This window comes from Parathielavia appendiculata, assembly GCF_033297405.1.
Source record: "Parathielavia appendiculata strain CBS 731.68 unplaced genomic scaffold N657scaffold_26, whole genome shotgun sequence".
Classification (NCBI taxonomy): domain Eukaryota; kingdom Fungi; phylum Ascomycota; class Sordariomycetes; order Sordariales; family Chaetomiaceae; genus Parathielavia; species Parathielavia appendiculata.
In genome coordinates this window covers 211,422-222,245 of record NW_026944245.1, presented here as the reverse complement: position 1 = coordinate 222,245, position 10,824 = coordinate 211,422, and the positions used below count along the sequence as shown (strand labels likewise).

The 10,824-nt window shown below is 52.7% G+C and overlaps 4 protein-coding genes across 4 annotated transcripts; 2 read left to right on the top strand and 2 right to left on the bottom strand.

The window, feature by feature from the left end:
• Positions 1-1,108: 1,108 nt before the first annotated feature.
• On the bottom strand, positions 1,109-2,602 carry N657DRAFT_581677 (acid protease; the record flags this gene model as incomplete). The annotated part of the gene is made up of 3 exons (XM_062789557.1): positions 1,109-1,422; positions 1,494-2,166; positions 2,237-2,602. The coding sequence occupies 3 exons, from the start codon at positions 2,600-2,602 to the stop codon at positions 1,109-1,111; spliced, it is 1,353 nt and encodes a 450-aa protein (XP_062643287.1).
• A 530-nt stretch (positions 2,603-3,132) lies between these two features.
• On the bottom strand, positions 3,133-3,800 carry N657DRAFT_650170 (uncharacterized protein). The gene has a single exon (XM_062793886.1). It carries the CDS (start codon positions 3,781-3,783, stop codon positions 3,295-3,297), a length of 489 nt encoding a protein of 162 aa, XP_062643286.1. The 5' UTR covers positions 3,784-3,800; the 3' UTR covers positions 3,133-3,294.
• Positions 3,801-4,881: 1,081 nt separating this feature from the next.
• N657DRAFT_674900 (uncharacterized protein) lies at positions 4,882-5,618 on the top strand. The gene is made up of 2 exons (XM_062795786.1): positions 4,882-4,996; positions 5,066-5,618. Exon 2 carries the CDS (start codon positions 5,084-5,086, stop codon positions 5,573-5,575), a length of 492 nt encoding a protein of 163 aa, XP_062643285.1. The 5' UTR covers positions 4,882-4,996; positions 5,066-5,083; the 3' UTR covers positions 5,576-5,618.
• Positions 5,619-7,979: 2,361 nt separating this feature from the next.
• N657DRAFT_650167 (zincin) lies at positions 7,980-10,543 on the top strand. Its single transcript, XM_062793885.1, has 5 exons — positions 7,980-8,151; positions 8,348-9,051; positions 9,475-9,526; positions 9,593-9,820; positions 9,995-10,543. The coding sequence occupies exons 2-5, from the start codon at positions 8,354-8,356 to the stop codon at positions 10,304-10,306; spliced, it is 1,290 nt and encodes a 429-aa protein (XP_062643284.1). The 5' UTR covers positions 7,980-8,151; positions 8,348-8,353; the 3' UTR covers positions 10,307-10,543.
• The last annotated feature ends 281 nt before the right edge of the window (positions 10,544-10,824 follow it).

Genomic DNA, 10,824 nt, shown 5'->3' with positions numbered 1-10,824 from the left:
CTGTCCCATGCAAGGGCTCGAGGGCTCAGGGGTTCAGGGGCTCAGGGGCACTAGGGCGTGGTCGCCTGGGCAACTCGAATCGCCCTACTTTCCACACCCACCGCGGCCACGCAGCAAAGTGCGCGGGCGTGCAGTCGGCGTAGTTAGATAAGGTTTTCTCAGAGCTTTCGAAAGGCGCCGGTTTTGAAGACTTTACGCAAGTAGTGCAAGAATCGGCTTCGGGTCGTTCTTTGCCATATATATCAACTATGCCGGCCTAGCTTTCGATGATAAGCCGCACTACTTATGTCTTCGCCGGCTTTTTTATCGCCGGTTGTGAGCGTAGGTCTTAGATGTAACTAAGTCTTTGACTAGACTGAGACGTTATTAAAGAAGGTATAGACCTAGAGCTAAGTTGTTCCTCCAGTCCCCTGCGAGAGACGAGTGACGGTTTGTCATTGGAGGGAAACTGGAGGCGAAATAGTCGGGGAGGTTTCAGTCACCCCATTTGGAGACTAGGTAGAGGTGGCTTTGAGTTGATCATTTTGGGTTGCTATAGCTAAGGCGCCTTACCTTGTTGCTCGCGGTGGCCACTAAGTGTCTTCAAGCACTTCAACAAAGACGGACGCTTGGGCAAATTTGGCACCTTAGATGATTAGGGGTAGAAAGCCTTGTAACGGTCCCAGGAGTATATTGCAACTAGCTGGTGACGACTCTACGAGTTTGTGTCGAATGGAGAGAGAAGAAGAAAAAGAGTGAAAGACTATGCAAGATATCTGCCGTCTTATATTCCACATCCTTGGCCTGTGCGCCGATATCGAATAAGATAGAAGTCCACCGAATCTCGAGTCTTGGCCGAGAGTTTGCCGAGGCCTTTACGGGCTCAGCCCGTTACAAGCCTGGCCTGGTTGTTCTCCGTGGCACCCAGCATCATTGACATAACCATCACTGATGGCATGCTCGGATCTGACATCGACGCAACAAAGTTGTGGGCTTCCTAGCTAGCGTTCTCAACGATTATGTGTTGGCCAACATTCGCTTCATATCCCTGGAATCCGCATGCTAATATTCTTCGCAACCCCGAGCGTGGCGACCCCTGGCGGAACTTGAGCATGTAGCACCACTGCCCCTAATACCTCTTTCTTGCCGCAAACCTCATTTCCGACTTCCCAACGTCAAACACAGCCACGACATTGGTCAAGAAACTGACCCCCAGCACGTGCGGCGGCGTGTCCGTGTCTGTCACTCCAATGCGGCACCACTCGCCTGTCGGATCACGCGCCGTTTGCCGCAGCAAGTCCTCCGAGGTTATATAGAAGGTGGAATTCCCAAACTGGACGCCAAATCTCGGTACTGTGGCGTTGCAGCGGGCGTAGAAGAGCCCGCCTGTGCTTATGTACTTGGCCGGCGGATCAAAGGCGGCGTAGATTTGGTTGACCAGGCCTAACCATTGTGTCAGTATTAATCCCCATTCGGCGGCCACAGAATTAGGCGATAATAAGGTAGACACTCACCCTTGGGTAGGTAACTCAGCGTTGCCCCAACGTCGACCAAGACTGGGACCTGTGTGGTGTTCCTGACCAATTCCTCCCCGGCATCCGTTCCATTTCCGCCCCTTTGCAGAACGAACGCGTCCGGCTTGACAATGTACATCCCCCGTTCGTCCGTCTCAAAGCCCCACTGCGGGATAGCCCTCATGCCGTGTATCTCTGTCCTCGCCCACGTCGTCTCGTCCACGTCCACCGGCGGCAATCCTCCCAGAGCGAGATAGGACTCTTGCTTAGAAGACGTGCCGGGATCCGCACCAGTGTTGTTGTTGTTGCCCTGATCCTCATGCCTCGACAGGGCGATGCTGAAGACGGGATCAATGGCGCCGCTCTTCCACATGGTCGTGAACACCGGATCATACGGAGGCTGGTTCTGATCGGGTCCGTCCAGGCTGGTCAAGTATGGGTATGCCAAACCCAAAAGACCCGAGGTTTGGCCATCGCCGTGCCAGTAGGTGTAGTTGACGAGCGCAAGCCGCTGGCTGTGCGCCGTAATTCCGCCAATGCTGACGTCCTCCCGCCCGTACACGCCACTGACAAACGTACCGTCGACGTAGGAACGGACAAAGGGTGGGAGGTTGGGGATGATGCCTCCCGATAGATTCCCCTTAAACCCAGATCCGAGGCCGCAGGTTTCTTTCTTTTTGTGCAAAAGGGTAATTTCAGCAATCCGATCGGCAGCCCGTGACGGAAAGCATGCTTAGACTTACACCAGCCTCGTCCCACCAGAAGGAGACGCACTCATATGGCTCCTGCACCATCCAGGTGTCGCTAGAGCCCGTGTCGACGCTGACTGGGATAGTTTGGTTGCCGACGACAAGGTCGATGCTGTAGTAAACATCATAGATGTTCTTCAAGCGGGCAGGAAAGTTGGCTCGGCGCTGTAAGGCTAGGTTGGTAGTAGAAGGAGCCAGCTTGTGTTCTCGCATCGGAATGACATGGGTCGGAATGGCATCACGGACCTCTGCCCGTAGTGGTGAAAGCGCAGCAGCATTCTGGTCGAGCAGGCTCCTCGGCCGATCTGCCGCTTTCACCGTGGCCAGCCATAAGAACGCCGCGATAATAGGGGCCGTCATGGCAGCTTGCTGGATCATAGCTCCAACAATGTTGTTCAAGGACACCGGGCAGGACGGCCAAACACTTGAGCGGCTCCAGCCAGGAGTATCGTCTATAAAGTTGAATCTCGCGTTACACTCGTCCCCTGTGGTTTCAGTGGCGCATGCCGGCAGATGCAACGATGTCGATTTCATTTGCCGGCATTGATATTGATGGTATAGGGTCATAAATTACCATTAGACGACGTGGTTGGCGTGACTTAGGTACTGGCGCTGGGACTGTCCTGGTTTGGCACTAATCCAGAGGATGCAGATTAGCCTCAACTCAGTCGTAGCCAAGGCTGAGGCCAGAAAAAGACCCGATGCTCAATGCCATGACTAGCTGCCAGACAAGCCCAGACGAAGGCATTATCTGCGCATAGAGTATGTAACAACAATTAAGCTGCGAGAATAGGAGCTACCTTGCGCTTGGATCTTTGAGTTACTTCTTCTCAGCCATTGTTAGTTATATCCAGCTCAAACCTTGTTATGGGCCATCTCATTCTTGTTGAGGCCTAAGCAACTCCTCGATGGATTCAGGATCGGATGAGGTCAGGTCCTATAGCCCTACTATAGTTCACTGACTTACATCCCCACGCTGTTCCCTTCCCTTCGAGCCACACAACATGCCACTGCGCCTTCTCATCCAGTCCTGACCCGTACGTCCCAGTACTTCAGTTGTGCACCCGGTACCAGCTCACAGGAAACGGAGTCTTCTCTTCCTTCAGCCCGAACGAACAGAACCCACTTGCCGAGCACAATCCACTAAGGTTATCCCAATCGAACTTCGCCGTGCCCATGTACCGTCGATCCGTCTTCCGCAGCTCAAACCGCAGTCTGAAGTTGACTGTGGGCGAGGGATTCTCCGAATCCGACTCCAGCATGGAAAAGGCCCACTGCCCCCCCGGAACCTCGGAACAAGCATTGACTTTGCCGTAAGGGAGTTCCTCCCACGTCCATTTGCCGACGCAGATGGTTGGACTGACGGTGGAATCGTTGGGGTCCGAGATGGTGATGTTGATGACGCTCCATGGGGAGTCGCCGGGCCGGCCCGTGGGAGAGAAAGTGGTCAGGCGGGTGATTTCCCAGGGCTTGGGCCGTCTGGCAGCGTCTGCCAGGTGGGTGAGCCCAAGTAGGGAGACGATGATGCTGTACAAGTACATTTTGCAGGTTGGGGATGTTGCTTGGTATGTTGCATCCGTGATATTGAGGGTGAAGGCCGGTATTAAATACTCAGGGACGTCGGTACCAGCTGAGTGGTCCCCAGAAATGTTACACGCCAAACTGGTGACCGGGACGACAAAACCTCATCTCGGGTTAATCGTGCAACCTGCGGCCCAGAATAGCCACTATTCGCGAGAAGGATATTCAATCGGGCAGCAATAAGCATATAATTCGCGGCTAATAAAAGGTGCAGCACACTCTGCCGTTAATTAACCCGTTCTATGTTTCTATTCGGCGAGTTACATGTCATCTCTCTAAGACTGTGTCACCTTTGACTCCCGTACCGGGTGGATACGAGCTTTCTTCGGAACCCCAATGCTCCTACAGTCTGGATAACTTAGACCTACTCTATATTTATATTGTGTTACGTGAGTCGTGTTTGTCTATCTTCAGGTAGTCTCGCCAGCTTTATCCAAACGCTCCAGCTCGCAACTGTCTCCATCTCGCCCCATCCTTATGGTGCCGGACCGATCTGTCCCAACCCACTTACCCCCCCGGCGTCTGTCCCTTTGAGCTCCGAAGTGAATGGGGCCGAGCCGGCTGACCCGGGGTCGGGACAAGACGCCCCACTATCCGGCCTTGGCGCGCTGGAGGGTCGGAAAACCGCATCCTAGGCTTGGTGGCCAAAGGTTCGGGCTCGAAAGCCATGCATGATGTATCGCCATGGCAGCTACTTCAGGTCTAAACGCTGAGTTAGCTGGTGGCGTTGCTTGAAAAGGATGTCTGGTAGTGCTGGCTGTGAGATTATGGTGTGGTTTGTTGGACTTGGCGGAAGCCCTGGGTTTACAGCCCATGTCGAACTATTGAGACAGGGTGTGCCGCCCTGACGATGAACATTCGCAAGCGGCAAGGCGGTCGCCATGCCATGCACTGGTGTTGGAAGGATTGCTATGCTGAGATTGAAGGATGGTCTTGTTGGCTGCCTATCCCTCCCCTGATTGGTTAGGTACTGTAGCGAATGGCTTTGATGCACAGAGGGGGCGCGTCAGTCATGATGCAGGGCGCGTATCCCATCCCCGAAGGGCGTAAGTGCAGAAGTCAACCGTAACAGGTTCCGACTATATAAATAACGAATTCCCGTGAAGCTGTCAGGTACCCTGTCCAAAGAACCAGATCACGGTCCCTCTCCGCAATTAGCTTCAGTTTTCGGATGTCAGTTCCCCCAACCTCCCTCTCTTTCTCAGCCACTAACTAATTCCCTAAACCCGTGATGTTTAACAGAGAAAGCACGTTGCCAACATGTCCGTCACATTTGAGCCCATGCCATCCCTCGACCTCGTGAAACCTACCCGGGTCAAAGTTCAAATTCCCCTTGATCTCCTGGCGCATTTTGACCCAATCGTCGACCTGAGCGGGAAAAAGGTCCATCATCTCGCACGCGAGACGGAGTCGGTGGCCCGAGTGATCGCCGAAAAGCTGAGCATGACGCTCTTCGGGTCGACCAAGTCATTACCAGATCCCTTCATTCATTGGCTCAAAAGTTATCAGGATGGCCCTGCCGAGTCCGTCTGCTTTACTTTAAGTCACGAGATTGCCCATGATGGCCTCAACCCTGTCTACCTGATTGTCAGAGCCAAGCTGGCGGAGAACAAGGTGGTGTTTGGGGTTGAGCAGGTTGAGGGCGAGCTGCGGCAGACGCTGAATTACCGGCATGAAGTGGAAGAGGCGAATCTGCGGAGGTCTATGATGCAGCAGCCCGAGGGGGAGGAGGTGGCTGAGGCGGTTGACTAAGGACCTGTCTGTTGCTGGCATCGCGCTCTTAGGTTTTGCAGCGTCTTGTCTTCAGTATGGTTTCAGACATTGGGACTTGTATTTCTGCAGACCTGCTGCTGAGGCTTTTCACCAAACATACAAATCCTAAAAAGGAGTACCGGCACCTTTTTCCCCGAACTCAGTGATAAATGCCTCCAGGGCACTCAGTAAGCTCCTAACCGCAAACCCAATCCTCAACTCATAGCGCTCATGAACCATCAATCTCAACTGGCCGCGCTTAACGGCGGCCTCCGTGGCGTCTCCGCCTGCGTGGGCAGTTCGGGTCCTCGCACGGCCAGTCATAATGTTCGACCGTGGTGTTTCTCTGTGTCATGGTGCACCCGCGATCGCATGTGACCCTGCCAGAGCGATCCCTGGTAGGAAGGCATGCAGTCTGTTGGCAGCCGCACGACCAAGACCTGACGATATATGTGCACATGGTTGGCTGCGGAGTCTTTGGCAGCCGCTCGCTTGCTTTGGAATTTGGGTTTGGGTTTAAAGTTGAGACTGCAACTGTTTAAGAGGACTGTTAGTGTCCAATCAGAGGCCCGTAGCGTACAATAAGATGTGGGTTGGGCCATTACCGACTTGAATTGATGGCGAAGAAACAGAACGTTGATTGAGGAGGGAGAGACTAGCAGCCAGCGCTAGACGTCGAATTACTGCTGGGTATTGGAACGTAGAAGCGGAAAGAAATGAAACTGAGTGATGAATAACTGAAAGGCGTTGTGATGGTCAAACAGCCAGCCCTCTTATAGAATTTGAGATCCTATCCTGAGATGGGCTCAACGCCGAACAGCCGGCCCAAAGCACCACTGAGCCAGGCCGGTTATTTTTATTGCCTGGCAGGTTCCCGTGAGACGACCGGCCATGATATGATATCTGGATAGCTTGAAAGGCGTCACCATGGCCAATCTTGGGACCTCACGAGCATATCCAATAAGGACAACCCAGGGCACCCGGCAGAGAACGGCGAGAAGCGCGGCCAACGACTCAAACAGAGGACTGTCGTGGCTGTGTTTGAGGTTCTCATATCGCTTTCTAACCAGAGGCGCCTGGATACAGTGTCGAAAGATTTAACCTCGGTCGGTAGAGGTGAGCTTTGCCCTTGCCCAGCTCCTGAGAGTGTTGGCCCGTTGAACCATAACTGGTCTGAAGGATCGGGTGTCCTAGCCATTGAAGGATTTGCCTTGGAGCTTGGTGGCCCCCTTTAAACGCACTTCACGGGCCTCACCCTCAGTTGCGTTGGTCGAGCTAGGGGAGACGAGGCGTCCAAGCCTCCGTCGAATGTAACCCATCTCATCTGAAACAGAGACAATTCCTCCGATAAACATCTTATGCAAAACCGCTGTGCCGCCCTGGATTTCTTGAACCTTATTTGAGTGGTTTAAGGTAGGCAAGTGTGGACGGCGGCAATCATAAAGCATGTGCATCAGACCGGCCGAGGCCGTCTCAACGTCCATCGACCACCGGCATCTCTAATCAAGGCAAGAAACGTGCCACCGCCGGCATACAATAAACAGAGAAGTGTGCGATATTTTTGTCTCACCCTCGCGTCGTTGGTTGGCTGCGCCACTTGAACCCTGCCATGCCGACAAGACTTGATGTCAAGAATCCCACTTAAGTATGGACTTCTTGGTATAAGAGGCACCAACAAGCCAACTGTTTGGCCTACTACCAATTGATTCCACCGTCAGATTTGCCGCGAGTGTAGCACACTAAAGTGCCTTACATGTGCCTTACGCGCATCGACTTGCACGTTTCAATCTTCCCGCCCAAGTGTGACTGCTTGCATATAAAAGTTCAGGTGGCTTGGGCTATCCGATATATAGTTGACATGTTCATCGAGGAATCCTGACATTTGTACGAGACAACATCGAGGAGACGCGTCGAGCGCCAGAGTAGGCAGAAACTCAACACTGAGTGACCTTTCCAAGATTCCCGATGGAGGGCGTCAAGGATGGGCAACGGCATTGAGGATCGACAAACATTTGCAGAGCTCTGATAGGGCGTACGCTGGGTCTCGGCAGCAGACCGCGGCTGAGTGCCCGGCTGGAATAGTGGGAATCTTGCATGCAGGCATCATGCAGGAGATTGGGAATCAAAGAGTTTCATAGGATCCCATGAGGCGGAGCATGGATTGCCTGGCAATCTGGAACCTTACTGCCCAACTTTAAGATGCAACAACAAGGCAGCTCGTGGACCTGACCTGCAAGCCCGGCACATGTGATGTCAACTGTCTCTGACTTACCCAATCATCGTGAGCAATCATGCCACCACAAACACCAGTGGAACAGCATCCTGCCAGGGAACGGAGCTGAATTTTGCCAGCGATGCCCACAAGCTTAGTATAGTGATTATACACGCCTCTCACGAAGCAGACTCGGCATGGGAGGCAGTAAATCAGTACAGTACTTAACGGACAAGCAACCACCAAAATTCCTGCATTTCGTTTCATCATCAGCTACAAACTTCAGCAAGGGAAGAAAACAAGTAACGTACACAATCCAACCTACTTTAGATTCGTTTGACGGATTGACAAACGTCTGGAAAGGGTAAGTAAGAAGTACTGCCTTAGTTGTGTTGGTACTTTTTCTTTCTTGTTGTTTGTCCCTGTCAAGTATTATCTCTTTTCTATTTTCCCACTCCATTAACGTTATCTCCTTTTCATTCTCGTTATTTCTCAGCCTGGTCTACCTTTCTTCAATTCCTGTCTTGTTTCTTTCACTAACAAACTTGGCTGAAACGAAGGGTGAAATGTCGTCTCAAATTTGCTCCATCGTCCCTCCGTACCTTCTTAGGAGTATCGTTGAGAGCCAGGAGATAGAAGAGAATGACCGAGAGTGCGCCCTCCGCTCATTGAACCACCGCGACCAGTTTGTGGCCAAACGATGCAACCGGTTTGACGCGCTGAGCCAGCCTCGAGCAGCCCGTGAGCATGCTGCCCCTGAGGCTTCCAGACAGCAGTCCATCGTGCCTGAAGTCCTCCTGCGCCACATTGCCGAATCTGAGGAGGTGGATGAGGAGACCAGGCAGCGTGCCAGAGCGGAGATCGAGCACTCCCAACGCGTAATATCTCAGTACCAAGCAGCCGTTGCCCCGGAAGAGACCGGCGAGGGAGCACACTCCGCCGGACCCTCCGCCGCAAGGGCTAAGCCAATGCCCTCCACGGGCTTTTACCGAGCCATCTACGACGCCAAGAATGACCCTGACGAAGAAGACCTCCCTGGCAAAGTCGTCCGTGTCGAAGGGCAGAAGGTTATCAAGGACCAAACGGCCAACGACGCCTATGACAACGTTGGCAGGGTCCTCGAGTTCTACCTCAAGCAATTCAACTGGAAGAGCATCGACAATAAAAACATGCATGTCATCAGCACGGTGCATTTCGGAAAGAAGTACGAAAACGCCTTCTGGGACCCGACCCGGATGCAGATGGTATTCGGAGATGGAGACAAGTAAGCCAAAGCCCTTCATCGACATCTAAGTCTAGGGTTTTTTGTTCTTCAACGTCGTCTTCTTGATTCCCATCTTCCTATGCTCCAACTTCATCCTATTATTTTCCTGCTTCCTCTTCATCCACTTCATCCTCTTCATCCTCTTCATCCTCTTCATCCTCTTCATCCTCTTCATCCTCTTCATCCTCTTCATCCTCTTCATCCTCTTTTGTTTTCTTGATCCCCTTCATCCTCTTTATTCTCCTAGTCTTCTCCATCGTCCTCATTATCTTCGTCTTCTTCGATCTCTTCTCCCTCTTCTTCATCTTTATTTTCCTGTTCCTCGTATTTTTATTCCTTTTAGTCCTCTGTTCTTCTTGTTCATGCTCTCCTTCACCCCCTCCCTCTTTGCTCTTTAGGTCTGTCTACTTACTAGCGAAATAGGTTCCTATACCGATTTGCGAGTTGCTTAGACGTCATTGGACATGAACTGACTGTAAGTTCCTACTAACAGACACCAGGCACTGCCATGAACCTGACAGATCAATGCTAACCAGGCCAGCACGCTGTCACGGAGCACACGAGCCCGCTGGTGTACCAGGGACAGTCTGGTGCCCTCAATGAGCACATTTCGGATGTCTTTGGCATCATGATCAAGCAGATGTTCGAGAATGAGACGGCCGACGAGGCGGACTGGCTGATCGGCGAAGGTTGTCTGCTGCCAGACGTCAAGGGCGTGGCTCTCCGAAGCATGAAGGCTCCAGGCACCGCTTACAACGATCCGCGGTTTGTAAGTACCCCCCTCTCCCTCGCCTGTCTTACAGAGAAAGAAGGCAGAGAAATAGAGGAAGAAGAACAAGAGAAGGAAGAGGAAGAAGAGGAGGAAGATGAAGAGGAAGAAAAAAGGAGGAGAAGAAGAAAAAGATTAGGAACATGAACAAGAAGACCACTGACATCAAGACAGGGCAAAGATCCGCAGCCGGCTAGTATGGTCGAGTACACGCCCACAACCGAGGACAACGGCGGCGTGCATCTCTACAGCGGCATTCCTAACCGGGCATTCTACCTCGCTTCCGTGGCCTTCGGCGGCTACTCGTGGGAGAAGGCGGGCCAGATCTGGTGGAAGACTATGACCAGTGGTCGCGTGCCGGCACGATGCACATTCGTTCAGTTTGCTGATGTGACCACCGAGGTTGCTGAGGAGCTGTTTGGCGAGGAGGCTGCTAACATTGTACGCAACGCCTGGAATGACGTGGGCGTGACGCGGAAGCATTGAAAGACGCTGAGTTGCAGACCGTGTCCGTCGCCTTGCTAAACTGAGTGGCGGCCAGGGAGCACACCTAAGGTACAAGTACAGAAGAGTATGGAAGCAGATTGGCAACGTTGAGATAATGGAAGCGATGAACGCTACATCTTGTAATTTCTCCTATGGATCACTCGAGCAAGGAAGGCTGCGCGAGTGTTGCTTGGGGCAATCATGCTGCTGAGATGCATGCCTAACTCGGGCACCACGTGGGCTTTTTACTGGCTTACCGGCCAGTGTATTTCCAACTTTGGAGCACCTGTGGGGTGCACTAATACATCGACAAGTCCCGAGTTTGGCATCTCGCTTTCGCCTAGAACCAACGCGTCATCTGGCTCGCGCTAGAGGGCTGGGCAGAGCCGGCACACCTAGCTGCTCCAGCCCCTGCTGACTAGAGTATATATCGCATGGCACTGAGAAGGTGACGTTTTGCGGTCTCCATAGTCACGAAGCTAACCGACTGAGTTACCGAAGCGTATGAGATGCTGGTA

Coding starts and splice junctions, on each gene's coding strand:
- N657DRAFT_650170 (XM_062793886.1), bottom strand. CDS start 3,783: ATGTACTTGTACAGCATCATCGTCTCCCTACTTGGGCTCACCCACCTG.
- N657DRAFT_674900 (XM_062795786.1), top strand. CDS start 5,084: ATGTCCGTCACATTTGAGCCCATGCCATCCCTCGACCTCGTGAAACCT.
- N657DRAFT_650167 (XM_062793885.1), top strand. CDS start 8,354: ATGTCGTCTCAAATTTGCTCCATCGTCCCTCCGTACCTTCTTAGGAGT. Junction 9,052..9,474: donor GTATTCGGAGATGGAGACAA/GTAAGCCAAAGC, acceptor CTAGCGAAATAG/GTTCCTATACCGATTTGCGA. Junction 9,821..9,994: donor CTTACAACGATCCGCGGTTT/GTAAGTACCCCC, acceptor ACATCAAGACAG/GGCAAAGATCCGCAGCCGGC.